Source organism: Tupaia chinensis, unplaced genomic scaffold (assembly GCF_000334495.1).
Source record: "Tupaia chinensis unplaced genomic scaffold, TupChi_1.0 Scaffold148607_1, whole genome shotgun sequence".
Classification (NCBI taxonomy): Eukaryota; Metazoa; Chordata; class Mammalia; order Scandentia; family Tupaiidae; genus Tupaia; species Tupaia belangeri.
Genome location: NW_006208456.1, coordinates 3054564 through 3082007, shown reverse-complemented (window position 1 = coordinate 3082007; position 27444 = coordinate 3054564). Strand labels below are relative to the sequence as shown.

Genomic DNA, 27444 nt, shown 5'->3' with positions numbered 1-27444 from the left:
CTGCAGGCACTCAGTATTGGCTCCCCCCCTCCCCACCCACCCCAGGCCTAGTTTCTTGGCTCCAGGTACAAAAGGGCACTCTGCACTGAGGCCCCTGGTGTCAAGTGTCAGTGGCCTCAAGCCTGGATGCAGTTGGATACAAAGCGAAATGAAGCCCAGCAGCTTTCATGACAAGAGCTCCAGAAGACTCCCAGACCCAGAGGACATCACCTTGGGGCTGAGCTGTACCCCAGGGCATCCTCCCTAGCTCTGTGTCTTGCAGAGGAGCCAGAGCCCGAGGCCCACTCCCCACAGAAAGGGCCACATGCTTATTCCAACTTGAATGTTAAAGCTCAGGTCCACTGGGGCCAGCTCAGGGAAGCCTCCCCTCTCCAGTCTGGCCCTTTGCTGTGACCTGCTCTGTCCCACTGCCATGATGTGCTAGAATCTGCTCTACGTGGAAACGACGTGCTAGAATGGCTCCTAGCAGCCTGGAAAGGGTTTGGAAAGGGTGTGAGATTGTGCGAAAACGGGTCCCCTTGGTGTGAGCCTGAGGGAGAGTGTGAGGGCAGGCCCAGGTTCTGCTCCTATGATTCCGTCACATGACCACAGGGGCCGTCTCCCACACTCCCCACACCCTTCCACCCAGATCCCCTGGCCTGTGCTTCCTGGAAGAGGTAGAAGAGGCATCTTGAAGTCAATGACAGCTGAGAATGAGGGTGCCATTTAAGAAGCAAAGCAGCACCTCTTCGCCTGTGTCCAAGACCTCCACGTGGATGGTGTGGAGAGAGGTGCACAGCTGGGATGAAGGCTGCCCTGAGCCTGGAGACACAGACCTCCTGGGCATCTCTAGAGAACAGATTTTCCAAGGATTGAAACTTAATTGTGTGGTCCCGGGTGGTTTCCCTATAGCACACTGGCCCTGGGAGAAGCATGATCATCTCTGCAGAGGGCTAATGGAAAAAAGGCAGGGACATTAATGAGCATCCATCAAGGCTCTCTCGCTCTCGCTCTCTCTCTCAAGCCTAAGGAAATAAGATATCTGAGGGTAAGAGAAGGGTGCAGAGAGGGAGAGAGCCCTGCAGGAACACCGAGAAGAGACCTGCGACTGCTGGTAACGAAGTGCCCTGGCTTCCTTATTTGAGGCCAATATCATGTGCCTGCCTGTCACCAGGCTAACCTGGGACCCCCAAGGGGACAGGGAGAAGACTGGTTTTCAGTTCCTGCATGGTCGATTTGGAGGGCATGTAGCTTCCCTCTAAAGGTCCAGGAGGAGGACTCTAGGATCCTCTACTGCTGCCTTGATTTTACGAAGGAAAGTCACAGCCTCTCTGCCGTCAATCAGCCGGTGATCGTAGGTCAGTGCCACGTACATCATGGGCCGCACCTCCACCTAGAGAAGAGCAGGCAGGTTTGTTTCCAGGTCATAGAAAGCCCTGCTGAGATGCAGGGGGAGATGAGAGAGCACTCCCTATAGGCGAGATCCTAGTTTCGAGGCCTTTCCTACTGATGTTGCCTCTGCACGTGTAACTATTTCCAAAGTTCAAGCCTTACCCTAGTGCTAAGTTCCCCACCTAAAAACAGTTAAACCAAGAAAACAGGGCCAGGGGTGGTGTGGTGGTTACAGTGGCTGGATCCCACATGGCTAACTGCACAGCTTGTTGCAGCATTGGTGGCTTGAGAAACACGCCAGGGGTGGGGCAGCAGGTGGCGTGACAGTTAAGGCTCCGGACTCCCACACGACCGACCACCACCTGAGTCCCAGCCTCAGCAGCTTGAGAATCATGGCGGGTGCACGTGCATGCATACCCGAAATCCCAAGAGGAGAATGGAAGTGAAGAGATTGTGGTGTGGCCATCCCTCTGGGGCCCGATTTCCCACTTTCCCTTTCTCTTTCTCTCTCTGGAAAGTGCAAATGCTTGAAAGCAAGAAGGAAGGAAGGAAGGAAGGAAGGGAGGGAGAGAGGGAGGGAGGGAGGGAGAGAGAGAGAGAGAGAAAGAGAAAAAGAGAAAGAAAGAAAGAGAGAAAGAGAGAGAGAAAGAGAGAGAAAGAGAGAGAGAAAGAGAGAGAAAGAGAGAGAGAAAGAGAGAGAAAGAGAGAGAGAAAGAGAGAGAGAAAGAGAAAGAAAGAGAGAGAAAAAGAAAAAAAAAGAGAGAAAGACAGACAGACAGACACACGCACCAGGCATGTACATGTGTGTGCCCCAAATCCCAAGAGGATGGAGAAGGGATAGCCATCCTCTCTGTGGGATGATTTTTTGTTTTTCTTATCTCTCTGTCACTCCCTGACAAGTGTATAAGCTCTAAAGGAAAATTTAAAAAATAAAAACAAGAAAATAGTCTCTTCACAAATACTTTTTTTTAAAAATATACCCTGCGCTCTTGACTCATATGTTGCCTGTGGAGGTTTCCCTTCAGTCCTGGCTGCCCGTTATGCTTTTCTGGAGTTAAAATACAAAGAAAGGGACAGCAGTTAGCGTAATGACTATGTCGCTGGACGCCAACGTAGTCGACTGCGGTTCGCATCCCAGACCTGGTGGCTTAAAACTCATGCCGGGCGCGTGTGCATGCGTGCCCAAGATCCTGAGAGAAGAATGGAGAAGGGATTGCAGCGTGGCTATCCCCCCTAGGGGGTGATTTCTCGCTTTTTGTCTGTCTGTCTGTCTGGCGAGCGCACGCGCCCTATAGTGAAAACTTCTCAAGAAAAAAAAAAAATTTAACCTGGAGCCCACAAATTCTCTGACATTGGCTGCAAAGTTGGGAGTATAGGCATTTTCCGGGGAGATCAATGTTTTTGGATTCACAAAGTAGCTAGTGACTCAAAAAGGATTTTTTTTTTTTTGGATAGAGAGTTTTGCTATCGGGCACATGAGCTCGCCAGAGACACAGAAAGTGAGAAATCACTGTCACAGGGGAATGGCCACGCCACAATCCCTTCTCCTTTTCTCCCCTCGGGATTCTGGGTATGCACGCACATGTCCGCAGCATGACTTTTAAGCTGCTGTGGTCCACTATGTGACAGTCTAGTGATGTAATCACTATGCCATCTGCTGGGGCCCCAAAAAGGTTCCAAACACGGGAGTCCCAGGAAACTCCCTTTCCAAGGGCTAGCTCAAGCCCCTCTGACCTCATTCCCTGAACTCCCAGAGACATTCTCAGCCTGCCACAGAGCTTGGTCTAAAATATGTAGGCTTGATGTGAAAATAAGAGTGTGGGGTATGGTGGGGCCAGCAGGTGGTATGGTGGTTGGGGTGCTGGACTCCCACAGCTCACTGACTGCTGCGGTGCACAATTGTCCTCTTTTTCCCAGGGGTGAGGACCATGTATCCAACTATACCCCTACTTGCCAGGGCATCTGGACAGGGAAGCTTGTTGACTGGTCCCCAGTGAGGGAGCAAGCCCCTGCCCGATAGTTTCCTAACTTAAGTGTGCAGCAGGACTGTCTATACTTCAGCTCTCAGTATGAGGTCGACAAATTTGGTATTCTGAGATGGGATCTAAGCATCATCACAGGGCCAGTAGGTAGTGTGGTGGCTACAGCACCTGACACCCACATGGCTGAACAAGGTTCGAGTCCTGGATGCAGCAACTTGAAAACCATGCCGGGGGGGGAAGGGCTGGCAGGTGGCATGGTGGTTAAAGGTGCTGGACTCTGACATGGCCAACTGTGGTTCAAGTCCCAGACCGGGTGGCTTGCTTTCTCACTTCCTCCTCTCTCTCTTGCCAAATTTTGAATGAATGAATGAATGAATGAATGAATGAATAAATAAATAGTTAAATAAAATAATTCTTAGAAAGAAAGTCACACTGGGTGCATGTGCTTGGGTGCCCAAACCCCAGAAGGAGAATGGAGAAGGGATTACACATGGTTATTACCCCTTAGGGGTGATTCTCACTTTCCCACTGTCTCTTTGTCTCTCCACTGAATGTGTACACCCTACGGCAAAAACTTAAAGAATCTGCATCTCTACTAAGTTCCCAGGTGCTTCTGATCTAGACTACAATCTGAGAATTAGTGCCTTAACTACTCATTAGAACCTCAAAAGTGGAACTCGGGGCTTAAGTTGTAGTGACTGTTATATAATCAGCATTAGATTTCCTTCTTCATCCCCTCACAGATAAAAAGGATAGGGCTTACCTTGCCACCCACGGCCACTGGCCTGTCAAAGATGGCATGCATGCCCAGGATTGCAGACTGAGGGGGGTTGATGATGGGTGTCCCAAAGAGCGAGCCAAAAACGCCTCCATTGCTAATGGTGAATGTGCCACCATCCATATCTTCAATGGCAAGTTCATTCTTTCGTGCCTAGAAACAGAGTTTATAATTAAATATTAAGCCAACTCCACTTCCTTCACCCAAAGAAAGTCCAGAAAACTTGTATCCGAGCACAACAGTACAAGCTCTAGTTTCCACATGACGGTTTCTGCTGAGGACTTTGTGACCAGTGCTCCACCAGAGAAAAGGCATGGTTCCAGAGTCAAGGACTTCCTGGGAGGTCTCATTGGATGAGATGCCAGTTACCAGAGCTCGCTACACTCAGCTTTTAAGGGCCACCGCCCGTCTCAGGCCTCGTCACTTGTTACGCCACAAAGTGAGACTCCAGCTCGCTGGGTCGGGGCTCTCGCGGGTTCTTCCCTCACCTGCCCACTGGCTCCTACACCTGCCTCCTGCTTTACCTTCTCTCCCAGCTCACTGATGGTTCGTTCAATATCTGCATAATTCATAGCTTCCACATTCCTGATGACGGGAACCACCAGACCCTAAAGGGAGTGAAAAGCTGTTTTTAGTAAAAACAAAAACAAATTAATAATTCCCTCTTAGCCACAGCCCCCTTGATTCAAGCCCATGGTCTCCCCTCCCCAGAATACCTTCATTACTGGATGTGATTCACAGAAAGTCTAAAATATGTAGGCTTGACGTGAAAATAAAAAAATGTGGTATGGTGGGGCCAGCAGGTGGTATGGTGGTTGGGATGCTGGACTCCCACATGGCCGACCACAATTCGAGTCCCAGACCTGGAGGCTTGCTTTCTCTCTCTCTCTCTTCATCTCTCTGGTGAGTGCGCGTACCCTGTAGCAAATAAAATAATAATAAAGTTAAATAAATAATTCTTAAAAAAAAATGTGGTATGGTTGATAAAAAAAAGCTCTTTCAAGACCAGCAAGTGGCATAGTAGTTAAGGTGCTGAACTCCCACATGGGCCAACTGTGGTTCGAGTCCCGAATCTGGAGGCTTGAAAATCATACCAGGCACATTTGCAGGTGTGCCCAAAATCCCAGGAGGAAAACGGAGAAGGGATTGTGGTATGGCCATGCTCCCTGGGGGGAGGAGGGTGAGTTTTCACTTTCCCTCTCATCGTCTCTCTCTCTCTCTTTCCAGCAAATGCATGTGTCATTATGGCAAAAACATAAAAAAAAAAAAAAAAAAAAAAAAAAAAAAAAAAAAACACCCTTATAAAAAAAAAAAAAAAAAAAAAAAAAAAAAAAAAAAAAAAAAAAACACCTCTTATCGAGTCCTTTCTAGAAAAACAGAATTAAAGAAATGCAACTCTCCTATGAAATCTGTTTCTTCACACTGAGGTTGGCTCAAGCCCAGCACTCTCCACCTCCTGCCCAACATACCCGAGGGGTGGCCACTGCAACACTGATGTCGATATAATCCCTATACACCACCTCTTTGGTTGTGTCATCGATCACTATAAGAGAAAAAACACAAGTTACAGACTGCGCCCCAGGCCAAGGGGAGGTAGTATTTGCATTAATATTGAGTACAAATTTGCAGTGCTTGGTAGCGTGTGCTGACCAACCAACACGAAAAGCACTGCATTACAAATGGCAGCTGGCACTTCATATACTCCCACCCCAGCCAACTGCAATAGCTCCCAGAGCCCTGACTGAGCCCAGGCAGAGGAGCATCCATGTCTTTGGCAGCCTTCAGAAGGGCTCAATACACTGGACTTCATAAAATAGGGACACATTAGGCTCTCTTTAACTAGATCTACTCAAGCCCTCCTTAGCAGAGAATGGCTTGAGTTAATATGTGCTCCAAAACAGGCAAACTGGCAAAGAAAACATGGCATGGGGTGCTGGCCACTTTGCCCTTCAACAAGGGGAAGAGGAAAGCCTCTTTCTAGGAGACTCAGGAGAAAGTAGGGTAGTCTTCCCTTAAATATACTAACTTGAGGTAGCAAACTAGAAGCTAAAAATTTATGTCTAGCATTCATGACAAAATAGTGTCTTGGAAATCTTTCCCACAGAAAGTTGTATGATTAGATAAGATGCCCAAGGAAAGCACAGCAAGAGAAAAAGAGGCCAAGAGAACTTGGGCAGGCAAGAAAGGGAGTCAGCGGAAAAGATGGAGAGAGCCAGCGGCATGAGAAGGGGAGAACAGAGGTACATCCTTGGGCAAAACACAGCCCTTCTAGCCGCCTAGAGCACACCACTCAGTGGAAGAGACCAGGGCTTCTACTTGTAGACCTTTAGGAATCCTGGCACTGCTAAAGATTGCACAAGTGTCACTGCTCCCTTCGCACTCTCCCGGGGAGTGTCTCAACAGGAAAAGAACTTTGTTAGTTCAACACTTCCATGACGTAGGTGAGCAAAAGGGAAAAGGAGCAGCAAGTCTGTGAGAGAGACCAAGCCCAAGGCCCAATGAGGCCAATCGACCGGAGCTCAAAGGTCACCCTGGAGCCTATGCCAGTGTGGAAGTAAGGCCCCAAGGTAAGAGGGCCATGGGCAGTGGGAGAAGAGAGGGGTAGCCAGAACAGGAGTTTCCGCTCTAACACGGGACAGCCTGGAGAGCTGGGCTGCTCCAGAACTGCTTGTTGCCTGAGTGGCTGCCAAGCTGTGCAGCAGGAAGACAACTCTTCTGTCCAGCTGGTAGGGAGAAAGAAACTGTGATGCCCTTTCAGGAAGGTAAACCAGGTCTCTAGGGGAGACAGTCGTACTTCCACAGGTATAAAATAAAAAGTCTTGATCTGCTGACTCCCTGAGCGTAGAAACAGGTTTGTGTTTATGCACCAACCTCCTGGTGAATTTGGGCCACAACAAACTCACCTGCATTTACAACAGGCTGCTCCTGCAAGGCAAAGGCGGAGGCCTTCACAAACGCTGACATGAAGCCGAGTTTGAGGTTATGTTTCTTCAGAAAGGCATCTTTGTGCCGAGCCCTCATCTCCTGGATGTTGCTGTAAAGAGAGATTACAAAACAAAGTGACTACAAATGAAGCCTTGATTTTGACTTTCCACGTACATAACTGAGTAAGCGTTTCCCTTACTCTGGATCATCTACCTAAGTTCGAGTTTTGAAATAGTCCACCAGAGGTGAACACAATCACCTTGTTCTTTTACAAACACTGGACATAAAGGAAGACAGTCCAGTCTGTCTTTAGGGTGGGTTGGACCCTTTACAGGGCTCCTTCATGACCTGGAAGGCCCAGATTTCAGTGACGGATATAAACAAGAGGTCCCAAGGCACAGTAACATCTTTGGATGAAAGAGTGATTTCTGGCTACACTAAAATTATGGCTATTCACCCTAAAAAATATTTATTCTTAAAAGTATAAAAAAAGACTATAAAATAACCAATACTTAAAAAAAATTATTTGTTAGAACTTTCAAAAAAAAAACCTACCAAACCTGATTATGACTTCCTTATGACATTCCTCCTTTCTCTTGATTAGTGATAACAAAACCCCCCCAAGGGTACCTGGATTCCACGCAAGCAACAGCAGTCATGAAGATCCATAGGAGGGTATAGAGCCCACTGTTCTTTCAGGCTCATGGGAAAGGCAGTAGATTCTGTCTGTCTGTCTGTCTCTCTCTCTCTCTCCTCCCACTCCCAGAGTAGGCAGTTCCCTCTACTAGTTTTTCCAAATAGGTTATCAACACCCACCACACGTGAGGGTCAGGGCCAGGCAATAAGACACAAAGATAATGAAGATGCAGTGCTTGCTTTTAAGACTAGTTTAATGGGGGTCAGCAGATGGCACGGAGGTTGAGATGCTAGACTCACACATGGTTCAAGTCCCATATGCAACGGCCCAAAACTCACAACAAACAAACAGATAAGTAAATAAATGTTTTTCTTTCTTTCTTTTTTTAAAAAAGATTAGTTTAAAAGATATGATTTCTTTGGTATTTAGAAACATGGCCACAAGTAGACCTAGGCTTATCCCTTCAGACTAAACAGCAGGGCCTTCCAAGAAGCCTTTACGATGTGAACACTCTTCGTTCTTCTGGGGACTGTTCATTTTGTTTTTCACATTCAGAGTTAGTGGAAAATGGCTTTCCCATTATTTTGCTGTAGAAATCTGTACTTATCAGAACAGAGTTTCATGATCTGAATCAAATTTAACCTCATCTCAGGCCCAAATATTCAATACTCAACTCTCCCCCTTCTCCCTCTAATGGCCTAATTGGACATTAGCAGGAAAGATAAGATGTGGTACAACTTTCACTGCCCCCTTCAGACCTTTCCTTTTAAGGTCCATTTCCTAGGGGGACTGACTGGGTTTAAAATGCTTGTTTTCCTGAGTCTAACCTTATTTAGTGCTAGGATTACCACCCTAAAGACATTACTGGTTCCCAAGACAGAAGACCCACAGAAGAAAAAACAGCTACGATAAACATCTCTGCTCTGAAGCTTGCCCAAATGCTATTGTCTGGTCATTAAGTAGTTTCTATTTTAAAGATCTGCCCTTGAAGACAGAGGCCAGGACAATGGGGGAACGGAGGAAGTCTCAGAAAGGCCCCTATGGGTTAGCTGATCAGTACGAGACCCAAAGGGCCCTGGCTCCAAACCAGATTACTGGCTGCGCAGGACCCCAGGCCATGGTTAAGTGACACCTCGATTAGCTGCTGAAAGGAGATCCAGCTATTATGCTTAACTTCCAACAAAGCTGTTGGTCCAACTGCATCTTTCAAGGCCACAAATATTTACATGTTTCCTCTTAAGAAATTGGGTACAATTTCAAAGTCTAATTCAATTTGTGTACAATTTGGCCCTAACACACTGAAACATAAGCTGCAGCCTCTGAGACTCATTAGTCCAGGCCCTTCCCTGCATCCTTTGTCCAGGAGAGGAATCTTTGGCTTGAATGGCATCCAGTCTCTCCAGAAAGCTTCGCACTAGACTAGATGACATCTAGTGAAATAGCCCACAAAGTGACCCGCCTGTGAACAACGCTGCAGGACACAGCAATACGCCATTCCCTTCCTAGATCACACACAGCCCTTGCAAAGGAAAACAAATTTCCCTCACATAAATTCATAGACTAAACACTCTAGATAAAAAGCAGCAAAAAGATGGCATAAGGACTTGCTGAGTTATATCCTAAGTTAAATACAAACGCTTCCTCTGGCATTGAGAACATCCCGATGGACCCTTTCCTATACTCCTCCTCACAGTGGAAATGATCTAACCATGCCTCAGAGGTGCCTGCTACCTTCCTATCTGTATCCCAGGCCGTATTCCGAACGGCATACGGGCATTCTAGAACGCCCTTTTCCCAGAACATTACCAGGCAAAATGCTCGTCATTCTTCAAGACCTATTAAACATCTCTCTCCTCCAGGAACCCTTTCCCGACCCTACCCTCTCCACCTTTACCCTCAACCTTAAAAAGAAATGCCCTCACTCTCCTCTCCGTGTCACACTCATTCTTACCTTTCCGAAACTTATTCTTCTATTTTTTATGTTCACAAAACAGATGGTATGCTCTAAGAGGTCCTGGGTTCTTTCTCATTCATTTTATCCCTCTTACATTCCACAGTACAACATCTTGTTTGTAGTAAGCACTCTAAAAATGTTAAATTTAACTACTTCCTCCTCCTTACATGCACATCAGAATCCTGAAGACAATAGGGGAGTCAGTAATTACAGAAATAGTTACACTGAGTTAGTTCCTCTGGTTAACATTCTGAGGTTTTTGTTTTGTTTTTTAAGAGAAATTTTTACTAAAGGTTGTGAGCACTCGCCGGAGAGACAGAGATAGAAAGCGAGAAATCGTGCCGCAATCCCTTCTCCTCCAGTATCCTCTTAGGATTTTGGACAAGCACACACATGCACCTGGTATGAGTTTCAAGCCACTGAGTCCGGGACTCAAATTGCGGTTGGCTACATGAGAGTCCAGTGACGTAATCATTGTACCACCTGCTGACCCCCAACATTTTTTAATTTGTTCATTTATTATTACTTTTTTAATCTGACCAGAGAGAGACACAGAGAGAGGGAAAATGAGAAAGCAAGCCACTAGGTCCGGGACTCAAACCGTGGTCGGTTGTGTGGGAGTGTCTAACACTTTAACCACCACACCACCTGGTGGTCCCATCTGAGGTTTTTAATTTAAAACACAACTTGCTTTCTATTTCACTATCAAAGCTGGAAAAATGGAAGACATGACAAGTCTACACGCCTTGTCATTTATTTGGAGCTGCTTAAGAACAAGCTAAGTAGTCGTCACTGGGAGAAAGAAGCGGGTGCAGTGTTCTGGCTCTGTTAAGGAGGAATGTTAACCAGAGGAACTAACTCAGTGTAACTGTTAAGGGTCCTTCATCCCAAAAGGGAAGGCCTGAGTGTAAGCTTCATTGGTCTGGTTACTCTTTCTCTGCTTGGCAACTTGACACTTGTGATCAGAGTTTAATATCAGCCTCATATATCAGCAAACACAAAACTCAGGTATAAAAGTCTAAAAGGTGGGGCCAGCAGGTGGCATTGTGATTAAGGCTGGACTCCCAAATGGTCAACCACAGTTTGAGTTCCAGACCCAGCGGCTTGAAAATCATGTCAGGGGCATATGTGCACGTGCCCAAAAATCCTGAGAGAACGGAGGAGAAAGCACTGTGGCATGGCCATGCCTCCTGGGGATGATTTTTCACTTTCATTCCCTCTGTCTCTGGCAAGTGCATGTGCCCTATACAAAAACCTAAAAAAGTGTCTAAAAGGCTACCTTTTGGAGTGATAGAGGCGGCAGGCATAGTATTAGGACAGTCTACTAGAGGATGAAACCAGGTCACTCTGTATAAGTCAACAAGAAGCAGAGCAAAGAAGCACCTCTTCCCTGTCGATCAAGTTAGTTTTGGAATGAACACCAGGGTGAGCAGGGAGGCAGGCCCAAACGTTCTCCAAGAACAAAGGACATGGGGAACAACAGGGATGAGCGAGTGCACCTCATGTCAATCTCGTTGAAAGTCGTCAGCATTGCGCATGTATTCTGGGCCTCCTTCAGACGCTGAGCAATACGCTGCCGCATCCTGTTCATTTTCTCCTGAAAATGAAAAGTGGAACAAGCACTGCTTGTTGGTGTCTTGGGACAGATATCCCACCCCCACCCCCGTAGTCAGATCACCCAGCCTGCCAGGAGTGATGGCCAAAGAGTAGTATATCTAAGTACACAAGATCCAGGCTTCACCTTTCCTGTGATAACCTTCCTCCTCTGAGTGAGAACAGAAAACATAGGCCAAGATTACTCACTCAGAGGGACCAGCAGTTAGCATAATGGCTATGTTGCTGGACTCACATGTAGTCAGTCGCAGCTCGAGTCCTGGACCTGGTGGCTTAAAACTCACGCCGGGCACGTGTGTGTGCGTGCCCAAGATCCCAAGAGGAGAACGGAGGAGAAGGGATTGCGGCGTGGCCATCCCCCCTGGGGCGTGATTTCTCGCTTTCTGTCTCTCTGTCTCTGTCTGTCTGGCGAGCACACACGCCCTACAGCAAAAACCTCTCCCCCCCGCCCAAAAAAAAAGACTACTCACTTAGATGTGCCTGAAGTTTTACTGAGAATGGAGGCCCAGGAAATGGTTTGATTTAAAAACCAAAACCAATTTACAAAAAAGGAAGAATGTGGTGTAAGTTTAGCCAGCCTAAGAATCATTTCAGAAAGGTCAATTTCTATTGATAAAGACTTGCATGAGAACAGCTACCTATAGAATGGAAACTCACAAGCAACAAACTTTTGAGGCTATAATATTTTTAGGAAGTATTCTCAAGCAGAGGAACCCACACTCTTGACCATACTTCCTTGAGGTTTTATGTCTGCTCCTGATAGCTACTGCTACTGTGCAGTATCCTTTAGCTATAGCCAAGTGTCCCGGAAGTACAGGAACAGAGCCCACTAAACTACCTCTTTGAAGTGTGTCACTGTGGGCAAGAGGGGGTGTGTTACTAAGCTACAATCTCCTGCAAATAAGTTACTTACCCAAGGCATTTCATTGGTAACATAATACAACAGAAAAACCGCCGGATGAGTGTTTAGAAAAACCCCAGATTGTAGTTCTACAATGTGATGATTATGTGACTATGAACAAGACACTTGCTAAACTCTATTTTTCTGTCAAGGTTGAGGGACAGGGCTGCTAGTCATTCAGAGGTGGGGACTACCACACCAACACTCCACTAATCTCAACACCACCCCCTGCCTCTTTTCTAGAAGTGGTCTTCGAAGGCTTACCCGATGTTCTGAACGCAGACCTTTGCCAGCTCCTGGTTCAGCTAGTGGAGGGGCAGCGGTGGGTTTTATGGCAGACACTGAAAATGGAAGGCACAGATATAGCTATATCAGAGGGGAGAAACATTCCAGGGTTTTACACTATTACCACTTAACCTGCAAGATACCTTTTTTTTTTTTTTTTTAAATGTTTTTTGCTACAGGGCACATGCGCTCACCAGAGAATGAGAAAGAGGGAAAGTAAGAAATCACCGCCCCAGGGGGGATGACCACACCGGAATCCCTTCTCCTCCATTCTCCTCCTGGGATTTTGAACATGCACACACATGTGCCCAACATGATTTTCAAGCCTCCAGGGCCAGGACTCAAACCACAGTCAACCGTGTGGGAGTCCAGTGCCTTAACCACCATGCCAAATACTGGCTTTACCTTTGAGATATTCTAAGGTGCATTAGTATCATTCTGACTCCACAGATGAGCATCTCCTCAGAGAAGGTACCTAATTAGCCTACAGACACACCACTAGGAAACAAGAGGCTGAGACAGCCTGGCCTCACAGTGGTTAAGAGGGCTGGATCCCACATGGTCAACCACAGTTTAACCTCTAGTAGCTTGAAAAACACATTAGCCATGTGTGCGTGTGTGCAAATTCTAATGGAGAAGAGGAAGAGAAGAGACGGTGGTGTGACCAAGCCTCATTAGGAGGCACTTCCTTTCACTCTCTCCGATGACCTCTCATGTCCTGACAATTAAAAGTTTTTTTCTTTAAAAAAAGAAAAAGAAAAAAAAAAAAAAAGCTGGGACACAAAACCAGGTCTTCAGATACAAAGTATAGAATTCTTTCCTTCCGTCAGGCCAACCTGGCCAGTTCAGAGCCATGAGCAGCCTCAGCCCTGAACCTGTGAGGGAGAGGTAGAGGAGATACTCTTCTCTCACACAGAGACTCATGGGAACTGGCGGCGTACCTGGCTTGCTAGAAGGAGGTTGTGAGGGCGGGGGCACTGGTGGCATCTGAGCAGGTATGGGTGCTGCAGGAGGAGGAACTGCCGACGGTGTAGGCTCTGCTTTTGGGGCTGCAGCAGCAGGAGCTTCCGCTGGCTTGGCCTTAGCAGGAGCAGCTGGAAAACAAGAAAACAGATGCCACTGGCACTGTCTGGAATGGAACGCAACCAAATCACAGATTCTGAGAACTCAGCAGCAAGAGCTCTATCTCAATCAATTAACAGACCTCTCCTGGGTATGTGCTACATGAAAGGCACGAAGACAGACACGCGATGACACAAGGCACTATTCTTCATTACCCCAGGGCCCCTAAATGTCCTCTGTCAGATAACTGGCTCAATTCCGTCGCCCTTCTGATTTCACAAACGTCCATCGATCATCTACTTTCAAAGCACTTACTGAGCCCAAGGAAATGGAAAAGTCCGAGCCAAAACTGCCCAGGCAATTTAAAATGTTAAAGCACACACATAAATATAACATGTTTCCAACTCTGGTAATATTGGTAATCGCACCTACTATTTTAACATTACATTTGGAAGAATACTCATAACTATTAGAAAAGAAAAGTTTAATCAAGGGCTCGTTTAGGCTTAAGAGTTCAAAGCATTTCAAGTAGGGGGACTTTCCTATGTCAGTGAGGTGATGAAGTATAAAGTCCACTACTTCAAATTAGATCTTGATTTCGATTCTTACCCCTCTGGATATCATATCCAGTTGTATATAAAGAATTTTAACATTACAGAATGATTAGAACATGGACTTCTTCTACTGGAGAACTCCTTTTTACCTCCTAGCTTTCTATTCATTTTTTCCGACTCTGAGCTGCTGTCCTGATCAACCTCAATGATGTCATCTACCATCTTTCTACTTAACTATTTCAACACTTAAAAAGAAACAGACTTGGGCCAGCAGTTAATGTGGAGGTTAAGGTGCTAGATCCCACATGGTTGACTCCACAGCTCCTATTCTGGACCCAGTGACTTGAAAATCACGCCAAGTGCATGCGTGCGTGCGTGTATGTGTGTGTGTGTGTGTGTGTGTCCCAAATCCCAAGAGAATGGAGGAGAAGGGAGTACAGCGTGACCATCCCCTCTTGGGGGTGATTTCTCACTTTCCCTCGATCTGTCTTTCCAATAATCACACAAGCCCTGTAGCAAAAATTTAAGGAAAAAAAAAAGAGAGAGAGAGAGATTAAGTAGTTATAGCACTTAACTACAGGTTGTTTTCTTTTTCTTTTAATTGACAGAGGGTATATGTACTTGCCAGAGAGAAAGAGAGAAAGAGAAAGAGAGAGACACCATAAAATACCACTTCTTTTCACTTTCTACAGAAAAGTAGCTCTCGGCCCTCAGTATGTATCAGAATCACGTAGAGAGCACTTTAAAAACAAACCTATGGGGCCAGCAGATGGCATGGTGGTTAAGGGCACTGGACTTCTACATGGCCGACTGTGGTTCAAGTCCCGGACCTGGCGACTTGCTCTCTCTCTCTCTCTCTCTCTGACCTTCTCTGGTCAAATTAAATATAGAGTTAAATAAAAATAACCCTTTAAAACAAAACAAAACAAAAACTATGATAACCAAGATTTGATGACCCAGAATCTCAGGCACTGACCTAGTCATTCATTACTATTAGTAGTATTTTTTAAAGGTACAGCAAAGTGGGGAGTTTATTAAAGAAGGGAGGAAGGAAAAGGAAAGCTCCCAAGAAGGGAGGGGTCCTGGAAAATGGGTTGTCTTCATTATTATTCTTAAAGCTCCCATGTTATTCTGATGTAAGGGTTGGTAGGGGCTGGGGGAGGGAAATTACTGTCCTTAGAAACACCTTCAATTCGGGCCAGCAGGTGGCATGGTGGTTAAGGGCGTTGGACTCCCACATGGCCAACCGTGGTTTGAGTCCCAGACCTGGTGGCTTGCTTTCTCGCTTTCCCTCTCTTTCTCTCTCTGTCTCAGTCAGGTCAAATTTAAAAATAAATAAGTAAAATAAAACAATTCTTTAAAAAAAAAAAAAAAGAAACATCTTCAATTCTACCATACCTTTCTTTTTTCAGGAATTATTTTCTTGGGACTGGTAGGTGGCATAGTGGTTAAGGTGCTGCACTCCCACATGACCGACGGCAGTTTGAGTCACGGACCTGGCAGTTTGCTTTTCCACTCTCCCCACCCCCCACTCTATTCCTCTCTGGTCAAATTAAAATAAATAAATAAATAAAGTGAAAATAAAGTAATTCTTTTTTTTTTTGGAGAGGTTTTTGCTATAGGGCGCGTGCGCTCGCCAGACAGACAGAGAGAAACAGAGAGACAGAAAGCGAGAAATCACCCCCAAGGGGGGATGGCCACGCCGCAATCCCTTCTCCTCCATTCTCCTCTCGGGATCTTGGGCACGCACACACACGCGCCCGGCGTGAGTTTAAGCCACCAGGTCCGGGATGCAAACCGCGGTCGCCTATGTGGGAGTCCAGAGACATAGCCATTACGCTAACTGCTAGTCCCGAAAATAAAGTAATTCTTAAAAAAATTTTTTTCTTCATGGCAGAGCACATGTACACACACGTGTGTGTGCGAGAGACAGGGGAGGGGGCACCCTCCACAGGGTCTTGTCATGCTGCAATCCCCTTCCCTCCAGTCCTCCAGTCTACTGGATCTTGAGCACACATGCCTGGCAGGTTTCAGGTTGACGGGGCTGGGGATTCAAACCAGTCACCACCTAAGATCCAGCTTTTTCTATTTAATTACTTTATTTAACTTTATTTATTTATTTAAATTTGACCAGAGAGGGACAGAGTGAGTGTGAGAGCGAGAGAGAGAGAAAGAAAGAGAGAAAGAGAAAGTGAGAAAGTAAGCCACCAGGTCTGGGACTTGAACTGTAGTCGGCCATGTGGGAGTCTAGTGCCCTTAACCACGACACCACCTGCTGGCCAATATCCAACTTTTATTTATTTATTATTTTTTAAGAATTACTTTATTTAACTTTATTTATTTATTTTTAATTTGATCAGAGAAGGACAGAGTGAGAGAGAGTGAGGGTGAGAGAAAGAGGGAAAGTGAGAAAACAAGCCACCAGGTCCAGGACTCAAACCACAGTTAGTCATGTGGGAATCCAGTGCCCTTAACCACCATGCCACCTGCCGGCCTCGATCCAGCTTTTTTTGAGCAGGTCATTACCCGCTGTACCATGGAGCCAGTCCATTTCTATTATGTCTTTAAGAAAATGTCTAGCATAAGAAATGCCCATGGTAAAAACCAGAGCATTATGAGGTTTATTTTTTACAATACCCTTTTCTCCTAGAATTTGACATTTAAAGTTCATTCTATATAAATATTACTCTTATCCCTTCAACTAAGGGCAACTGGAACGAGAGTGTCTTGGAGATCAGGGAGTTGGAACATTACGCTCAGCCCGAATCCCAAGGGGGAACACCGGAGACCTTGACCACCAGGAGAACTTCTTTACCACCAGTTTTCCTGAGTGTGAAAAGAGGAGTGCCTCCTTCGACTTTTCCCCCATCGGGTACCAAAAGGGCTTCGATCACGCCATTTGCTGGTGATGGCACCTGCACAGATGTCTGGGAAAGGAAGACAAATGGGGAAAGTCCACATTTTTATCCAGCATTAAGGACATCAATTATATGGCATCTCCAATATAAGTCACGAGAGTCACAACAGATATTCAAGATCCTGCATGCAGAAATACCCGAAGGCTAATTTTAGAGTAAGAGTGATGACGAGTCATTGCTATTGTAAAGATTCACCCTTTTTGGCCTTTCTCAGCCGCGTATCCTGAGGGATACCCTAAAAACAACTGGAAACAGCGCATGAACCACACACACACAAAGCTACCACTTTTTTCTTTTAGGGGCTGGACTCCCACATGGCCCACCATGGTTCGAGTCCTAGATTTGGTGGCTTTGTTTTTTTTTTTTTTTGAGAGGTTTTTGCTATAGGTCGTGTGCCCTTGCCAGTAAGACAGAGAGAGACAGAGAGACAGAAAGCAAGAAATCACCCCCCAGGGGGAGTGGCCATGCCACAATCCCTTCTCCTCTTGGGATCTTGGCACACACGCACACACACCCAGCGTGAGTTTTAAGCTGCCAGGTTCAGGACTTGAACCACGATTGACTACGTAGGAGTCCAGTGATGTAATCATTACGCCATCTGCTGGTCCCCATCTACCATGTTTTTAAAAACAAATTTAGTTAGTATGCTATAGGGCACATGAACTTGCTGGAGAGAGGCAGACAGAGCAAGTAAGAAATCAACCCCTGGGAGGGATGGCTACATTGCCACCCCTTTTCCCCTATTCTCCTCTCAGGATTTTGGGCATGCACACATATTTGCCCAGTGTGATTTTTAAGCTACCAGGTCTGGGACTAAAATCATGCAGTCAGTCACATGGAGTCCAACCGCCTTAACACTCCACACCGTCTGTTGGCCTAAAAGCTAACACATTTTTAAAATCCATTCATCCACTGGTAGATACGCGGAATATTTCCCTATCTTGGCTACTGTGAATAATGCCACAGTGAGCACAGGATTTCTCCTCCATTTTCCTTTTGGGATCTTGGGCATACACGCACATGCGCCCAGCTTGAGTTTAAGCCACTGGGTCCAGGACTCGAAGCACGATCAACTGCATGGGAGTCCAGCGACATAACCATTATGCCAACCGCTGGTCCCTAGGACTACCCATCTCTTGAGCATACTGATCTCAATTCCTTTGGGTACAAATCCAATAGTTAGATTGGTAGACTATATGGTAATTCTATTTTTAGTTTTCTGACAAACCCCCGTATCATTTTACAAAATAGTTGTACTAATTTACAATACCATGAGCACAGTGTATAACATTCCCTTAAAATTAAACATGTATTCTTTTTTCTTTTTAATGAGCGATTACAACATGTTTAAAGTGAGGTCTGAGCTAGTTCAATGAAGTCGCTGCTTATTTCATTAGGTTAAGAAACCACAGAGAGGGGCCACCAGATGGCATAGTGATTACGTTGCTGTACTCCCACATGGCTGACCATGGTCTCAGTACTGGACCTGGTGACTTGAAAATCATGCCAGGTGGGACCAGCAGGTGGTGTGGTGGTTAAGGCGCTGGACACTCCCACGTGGCCAACCAGGGTTCAAGTCCTGAATCTGGTGGCTTGCTTTCTCACTTCCTCTCTCTCTGTCACCCTGTCTCTCTCTGGTCAAATTAAAAAATGAATGAATGAATGAATACATAAAATAAATAATTATTTAAAACAAAAAAGAAAGAAAGAAAGAAAATCATGCCAGGTGCTTGTGTGTACGTGTCCAAGATCCCGGGAGGAGAATACAGGAGGGATTGCTGTGTGGCCATCCCCCATGGAGAGTGACTTCTCACTTTCTCTCTGTCTCTGTCTCTCTAGCAAGCACATGCACCTAAAGTAAAAACCTCTCAAAAATAAAAAGTAATTAAAGGAGACCACAAGAAACGTGCACTTATATAGGACAAGCTTACCTTGTCAGTTTCGATCTCACAAACCACTTCGTCTTCTGCAACTGTGTCTCCAACAGCTGAAAAGACAACCAAAGGCTACCTGTTAGTAGGAGCCTCCTGTAGCCATAAAACCCCTTTGGGCAGGGTTCCCTAAACCCCTTCCTAGAAAGCCGGGGAAAGGTCTGAATGTATATTTAAAAAAAGGTGGAACCATAGGTTCCACTGGTTTCTGTGGGTAAAGGAAAGATGTTTAGAAAGTATTTAAACTTAAGAAGCAAGACACAACTAAACCTTACCTTTCTCCCACCTGACATCTCCCTCTGTGACAGATTCTGCGAATGCTGGGGTTTTGACTGTAACCACATCATCCTCTAGGAGAAAAGCAAAAAAGAAAATCACAAGTAGTCCATCTTTTCCATTTTAATGTTTTTCTTTGATTAAACTCAATTATTGCTCTTTCTACTAAAATCCCATTTCCAAGAAGGCAGGGAGCTGAAGGCAGTTACTTACTACACACAGCTGTAGTTCTGAAGAAGCGAACGTTGATGTTGAAGACACTAGAGCTGTTAATTCTACAAAAGAAACATAAAAATTAGCTCCTGGAGCAGGGAGACCTCTCACATACTGGTAGTTAGAGCACCAGAGGTCACCTTCCTTTTACATTACGGATTCCTGACCATGATGCCACTCAGTGTCACCTGGGGACCTTTTTCTTTTTGAATTATTTATTATTTTTAAATTTTGCCATAGGGCATGTACATCCACCAGAGAGAGAGAGTGAGAAAGCAAGCCGCCAGGTCTAGGACTTGAACTGTGGTCAACCACATGGGAGTCTAACCCCTTAACCACCATGCCACCTGCTGTCCCTGGGGTAACTTTTTCAAAGTACAGATGTCAAGGTTCCTGAGATCCTGAGCGGGGTGCCCTACACGGTGAGCTCCTCACAAGGATCCAGGCTCCGGAGCTGCAATGAGATGCCAGCTCTCACAAAAAAGATTTATATTTGATTCTTCAAAGAAAAATGTAAGTTAGCTTCACCTTTTACAGACTTCCCCAAAGATCTTAGCTTCCCAACTAGGTTTTCCCAAAGATCTTAGCTTCCTAACTAGGTTACTTTCTGTCCATTTTAAAAGAAAAATCATTTTAGACAGCACATTGCTGCCAGGATCCTCCTGCCTCAGCCTCCCAGGTAGGAGGGACCTCAGGCTCCCGTCACTGCACTGGGCATTAGGCTTCTTACATAACTCAAACCTAGTAAGAGATTTAGCATGCCCTCCAGGTACAAATCACGTGCAAGGTGTGATGGAATTTCTGTCCTTAAGATTACAGATTTAGATATGATAAAGAAACAAGAGGAAATAGTTAAAAGTAAAACAAGGCACTATGCCAAAAATAAATAAATAACACCAAAATCCCAAATGGCATCTTCTACTCCACTACCTTGCTAGGAGGCAGCATATCAGTCTATTCAAACAAGTCCTTTTGAACACATTCAAAAGGAACTTGAAAGACATCCTATTTTCTGATATGGCATTTACATTAAATGGTAATATCACCCTATATGCACAAAACCATTAACCATGGTTACCTCTGTGGAATGGGAGATAAATATGGTATCTATCGTTATGTTATACACATACACAGTTTGGGAGAAGGATTTGGACTGATGGAGGCTTTCACTTTTTACACTTCAAGATAGTTTAAATACTCTACATAACAAGCACCTATAGCATAGAAAAATATGACCAGTCCGTGGTGTGATGGTTAAGGTGCTGGATCCCACGTGGCCGACCATGTAGTTCAAGTCCCAGACCTGGCGGCTTGAGAAACATGCTAGGCACATGTACATGCATGGCCAAAATAAGACCAAAAGGAGAAATGGAGATTACAGCATAGTCATCCCCACGGGGGGGCGGAGGGCTACTTTCTCTATCTCTGTCTGTCTCTCTCTCTCTCTCTCTGGCAAGCACATGTGCCTCTGGCAGACTACATTTAAAAAATTAAAAGAAAAATAAAATAAGCTTAAGTTGCCTTGTGATATTTTTACTTTTAAAATATCAAAATAAATATAAAACTTATGTAGAATCAAGGAAAAATTGGGCCAGCCAGGGTCATGATGGTTAAGGTGGCTGGATCCCATATACCACAGGACTTGGCAGCTTAAAAAACATGCAAGTGTGCGTGTGCGTGTGCGTACACACACACGGCCAAAATCCTGACAGAATAAAGAAGGGACTGCAGCATGGCCACTGCCCCTAGGGGGTGCTTTATCACTTTCCCTCTCTCCATTTGTCTCCAGCAAGTGCACATGCCCTATATTAAACTAAAGAGAAAAAGAAAAAGATCTAAGTTATCTCTAAAAATGCAGAACACAGGGCCAGCAGGTCGCAGTGGTTATGGAGCTGGGCTCCCACATGGCCAACTGTAGTTCCAGTCACGGACCTAGCGGCTTGAAAATCACACCAGGTGGATGTGTGTAAGTGCCCAAAATCCCAGGAGGAGAATGGAAAAGGGCTTGGGGTGTGGTCATCCCCTCAGGGAGTGATTTCTCACCACTTTCCCTCTTACTCTGTCTCTCTCGGGGGAGTACACTATGGCAAAAACCTTTAAAAACAGCATAACACAAAATGCTCTGCATAAAGTATATAATCAGGTAAAATACATGCCCATGGGCAAGAGCTGAGAGGCAATGTGTAAATGTAGAAATGGCTCTGCAAGACACCCAGGAACGTGGAGCACTGGCTGCCTCTGGAAAAAGGCATTCAGTGGGGATCAAATGGTAGCTCGACAGTAAAACTCAAAGTTCTGTGGGGCTGGCCAACATGGGAGGGTTCTGGGTTCATGGCTAGAGAGTTCCCTGCATATGCCAGGTGCACCTGCGCCCAGGACCTGGGGCAGACAAAAACTGGGGGAGGATTATGGCACAATATCTAAACCATGTAGGGGTGCTATCTTTTTCTCTCTCTTGTTCATGGAAGAAATAAATAAGCTTCAAAAAAAAATTGTAAGCAGCATTTAGCAGGACTGAAGGACAATTATAAAAGTCTTCTCATGTATACCTTTCTGAATTTTGAAACATGTAAATATATTAAATAAAAACAAAATAAAAAATGTTATAGGGCTGGCAGGTGGCGTGGGGATTAAAGCGCTAGATTCCCACATGACTGACCACAGTTCAAATCCTGGACCTGGTAGCCCACTTTCTCACTCTCACTCTCTCTCGCGCGCGTGCGCTCTCTAGTCAAATTAAAAATAATAATAGTAAATAAAGTAATTCTTTAAAAACAATTTGGGGAAAAATTGGGGGGACCAGCAGATGGCACAATGGTTACATTGCTCTACTCCCACATGGCCAACTGCTGTTCGAGTCCAGGACCCAGCAGCTTCAAACTCACATCAGGCACATGTGCACCCACCCAATGGGGGGTGATTTTTCACTTTCTGTCTCTGGCAAGCACATACGCCCTATAGCAAAAATCTCTCTCTCTAAAAAAAAAAATATATATATTTTAGTTTTGCCATAAGCCATGTGTGCTCACAGAAGAGACAGACAGAGAGAGAGAGAAAGTGAGAAATCCTCCCGCAACACCCGGGGGGATGGCCATGCTGCAATCCCTTTCCCCTCCATTCTCCTCTCAGCTTTGGGCCGTGCACGCACATGCACCCAGTGTGTTTTTCAAGTCACTGGGCCTGCGACTTGCCAGGACTCAAACTGTGCAGTCGGCCATATGGGATGCAGCCACCTTAACCACTGCAACATCGACTGGACCACAAAATAGAAAACTTAAAAAAAAAAAAAAGGTTTTAAAAATAAAATGGGGACCTTATTTGCAGAAAAAAGACAACACAACACAAAAAGAGATACTAGATGAGGGTGACACAATCAGAGTAACCCCCCTAAAGTTCAATTTTATTTTCCTAACTTACTTTCAAATAATTATTTGTTGCATTATTCCAGAGAGTCATGATTGCCCCAATTTTCGTTCGTATCACGAGTAATACATTTTTAATCTCTAACCTTTTAAATTACAAAAGCATTAGATTTTCACTGCAGAATATCTAAAACAGTGGAAAAAATGTTTATAATGGGATTGGAATTATTTTATAACCTGGCTTTTTTCCATTCATTGAAGTGTGTACATGTTAATATCCCATAGCTTAAATGACCCCCCTGGTGCGTGCCAATTTGAGAGAAATCTGGGTATACCAATAGTTCTTCCATATACTCATAGATTCCTACACATGGACTTGTTAGATCAAAAGGTACGCATAACTCAAACACTTATGAATGCCAACTGTCCTCCAAAAATAACACAGGAATTCACTTTTTGTACTGAATTATGTAACGTTTTCTCAATTAAAAAACAAAACACATTGTAATGCACGGTAAGGAAAAAGCTAATTTGCTGATCCTTCACTTCGAAGATTCTCCCTAGAGGAAAAGTAGCTCGATTCCTTTTGAACAGGTTTCTAGAGAGCATCCTCTTACCACCACCCTGAAATACTTGGAATGCACAGTGGCAGTTAGGCAACAGTCACCGGCAGAAGTTAATCTGAAACACACACTGGTGGCCTTTCTCCAAACTCCGCATTATGCAATAAAAACATTCCCTCTGAACTAGTCAAAGTCCCGGGGCTCAATAGCCTTTTGCTTTTAGTTTCTAAAATGAGTTAACTATGCTACCAAGACGATGCTCTCAATCTCCACAATAAATGTAACCCCCACCCCTCCACTACACTGTAGCCAACCAGACTATTTAGAAGCATCCTTTTATATCCATTCCCCCAAGAAGAGGATTCCTCCCAACCTAACGTATATTATAATCTAAACATCCCAGGAAGAAAAATACACTCTCAGGTCAACACTTAACATGGGGATGGTGCTCTAAGTACATCACAAATATAAAACGTTAGCATCAAGCTTCGGTGTGGGGACCCAACAGAACCACCTCGACTTCTAGGTCTGGAGGCCAATGAAGGAATCAAATGGTCAAATTTAGAACTGGTCTTAATAAATACCCAGTGGCCACATATCTGTGCTCCCCCATGATACTTACACAATCTTCCTGCTATCAGGGTAACCTGGTCCCTGACAAAAGGAGACCCCTGCAAGAAACAAAACAACTCTTAACCAACAACTCTTGTCTTACATAAGATACATGCTGGGAATGGAAGAGGTCTGTTCACCACATAGCCCCAAGTCAGAGCAGGAGCAACCACAGGCAACAATATAACCTTTATCATGGAGTTCTGCCCCTCTTTTCCACCACCACCACGGAGCCTTAACAGCAGAGTGCAGAAGGTATGTGGGGCTGAGAGGGGGCATGTGTTTGGGAGGAAAGGGGAGAAATCTGATGGCATAGCCCAAAGTAGTTCTATAATTGTGTTTTCATTCAAACTTCATTTTGAAAAACTTGGTATGTTTTCATAATGATACATCTCTACTGTCCCAAGTCTTCAAATACAAATGACGCCTGAAAAAGACATGTGATGGCTTACGCATGACTACCCAAAACCTAAGTTGAAAAGCAGAGGGGATGTTTGGTCTGGGTTTGAGTGCACTAGGCTGGAAATTTTACTGCATGAACCCTTCGGGCCCAGGGTCTCTCCTTGTCATGGGGTTGCATGCTCTTCTCCCCACTTTCCAGTATACTGTCTTCCTGTCTGTCCTGCTCACGTTCACGCTGCCCAACGCTCATTATTATAGATAACTGCATTTCCCAACTGATAACTAACCACTCTGGAGCCTCCCCCGAATATATTCTTTCTTGCATCTTGTTTTCAGATCTATTAATAACTCTTTCTGAATAATGGGATCGAGAGACACCAAATCAGATACAGCTATCTGATAGACAGATACCCCACCTTCTCACAGACATCCCGAGTCAAGTAATGACCATATGAGACAAATCACAAGCCTAGCATGTCTTGGAACTAGAACAGTCAGAACAGTCAGCAACCCATGCTGGTTTTGGGAACCCTGAGTCCGACGTAGAGTTGATCTGTATGGTGCTTTAGGGTTTATGACAAGCTTTCATATAATGACCTCATTTTGATTTTTACATCTAACTCTCTGAAACACAACTGTCTGCCATTATTCTCCTTATACACACAGTCATCAGAAAAGTCATGACGTATCTTTCTATGTTTTCCTATAAAAAATGCACCATGACTTTTCCAACAACCCAATATAAACACACACACACACATACATATGGCTACTGGAGGTTAAGTGACCAGCCCAAGGTGAATTCCTAAGCCAAGATGCAAACCTCTGCATACAAGGCTCTTACCATTGTCCTGTCATTCTATAAAGTGGGAAAAAAAAAAAAAAAAAAAGTTTACTGACATTTTTCAGGATTCCCAGTTGAAAAAAAAAGTTTATTATTGAGAGTCGCTGTGAGCTAACACAGCACTATGCACCTTTTGTTCTCATGACTCTTGGTATAAAGTCCAAACACTTTACCTGGTCCTGCACTGTCCAGCCTTCCTTATCTTTCCAGCCAGATGGGCTTCCTTTCCATTTCTAAGATTGGTCAGGTCCCTTCCTGCCTGAAAAGTTTGCACAAGCATTCCTACTGCTTGAAATATCATGTTCTTGGTTAACTCCTATAAATTCTTCAATTGTCAGCTTAAGTGTCACTTCCTCAAGGAAGCCTTTGCGGACATTTCCGCTGCATTCTCCACCCTCTCAAGCTGGGCTGCATCAGACATTCTCATCAATGTACTTCTCTTTGGGAGCAATCACAACGTAATTACGTGCTATGTGCACACAGATGTGTATTTGCACTGTCTCTCCAGCTAGCCTTTAAATCCTGGAGGGTAGAGACCATCTGTATCCCTGTCATCTCGCGCCGTGGCTGACAAGCAATAGGCACTCAATAAATTATCTGTTGAATACAAGAGTAAACGAGAACATGGTGAATTAAGAGTTTCCAGCTGAGAGTCAGGTGGACCTGGTTTGACCAAGAGTTGGTCAAGTGGCTTTGGCCGAAGTACTGAACCTCTCCTGTCTTAAGTAGACTAGAGATAATACCGTTCTCCCTACTTTTTGATGACTAACTAAAAAAAAGCACAAAAAGCACTGAAAACAATCCTTGGCACAAAGAAAGCTCACAATAAGACAGACTCACTCAACAAATATTTATGCCAGGCATATAACATAATAAGCTACATAGATTATCAACAACTTCAAAAAAACAAAACTATACAAAACTATTGTGATAAAATCTGAAGTCCTCCCATTAGTCTCTACACCAGCTTCTATCTCAAGCCACTTTTCCCTTAACCAAAATGCTCTGGCCAAATTGCCTTTTTTCAGTTCCTAAAACTGCCAACTTTGGGGCCAGCACATGGCATGGTGGTTAAAGTGCTGAACTTCCACATGGTTGACCACAGTTCAAGTCCCAGACCTGGCAGCTTGTTATCTCTCTTTCTTTGGTGAGCACCTGTGCCCTATAGCAAATTTAATACTACTACTAAATTAGTGCCCTATAGCAAATTAAATACTACTACTAAATTAAAAAAAAATAAACCTGCCAACCGCTCTCTCCTCAGGGACGTCATACATGCTCTTCCCTCATGTCTCATCCTCCAGGTCACAACGGTAATGTCACCTAATCAAAGAAGTCTGTCCTGTCGACTCTCGTTAGTTTCCTTCTCAGCACTTGGCCCAGTTTATGGCTGTTCAGTTGTTCAGCAATTTGCACTTTGCCTTTCCCACTGGCCTGCAGGCCCCATGAGGGCAGACCCATCCACTGCTATACCCCTGCTGCCTGCCTAGCACAGTGCCTGACCCGCACGTGCAAGAAACACGCTGAATGAGTAGCCAGTAGCTGTCATGATGAAGTAGCGTTTTTGTTTCGCTCCTGTCTGCACTGAAACGTCTCTGGACACTAGGAGAACCACAGGCACCCTGATTTCTTCACATACCGCTCTGCCAGGGAGGAGAACATTTTAGGTGACGGCAAGGGCAGAACTTACCAGGCAGGGAACGTCTCCCTAGAGGGCAGTTCCCCTGTTGAGAAAGAAGACATTATCGACGTCACCCAAGGTGAAAAGAGGGAAGAAAGCTTTTTAAGTACACTCTCCACGCTGACCCGGTGCTGGTGACAGGTGACTCCAATGGTCAATGCAACACGGAACTCGCAAACCCCATCAGCTCAGGGCGGCTAGAGTATGTCAGCTTCCCGACCGGCACTGAGTTTAACAGGAGGGAGGAGACGGCCCCCGGCTCGCTTCGGGGCACTCTGCGCGCCTCCTCCAGAACTCCGTGTCTGACGGGAGGGCGCGGCTCCCCAGCCCTAGCGCGGAGGGTGGGGTACGGCAGGAAACGGGGTTGGCACGGGTCGCCTGAGGAAGGGGAGGGTCGCCAGGGGTCTGAGTCCCTGTAAAACGGCCCCGGGGGCGACGGCAGGTCTCCGGCAGCCCAGCCCGCGGCCTCCGCGTCCCAGTGCCCTTGGTGCCCGGCCGGGACGGTACGCCGCGCCCCTGCCCTCCAGGCCTCCCGGCCCCCCGCCAGCACGTCCCTCCTCCTCCGAGGCCGGCCTGGCC

General features: G+C 45.4%; 1 protein-coding gene across 1 annotated transcript; it reads right to left on the bottom strand.

Annotated features, from left to right (window-relative positions):
- Positions 1–1165: 1165 nt before the first annotated feature.
- On the bottom strand, positions 1166–26908 carry DLST (dihydrolipoamide S-succinyltransferase; the record flags this gene model as incomplete). Its single annotated transcript, XM_014585027.2, is given in 14 exon segments — positions 1166–1372; positions 4117–4284; positions 4656–4739; positions 5601–5674; positions 7035–7165; positions 11147–11244; positions 12427–12503; positions 13389–13541; positions 16879–16990; positions 18913–18968; positions 19188–19262; positions 19402–19463; positions 23949–23997; positions 26875–26908. Coding segments are annotated over 14 exon segments (1308 nt in total), but the record flags the coding sequence as incomplete, so codon positions are not given.
- Between the last annotated feature and the right edge of the window lie 536 nt (positions 26909–27444).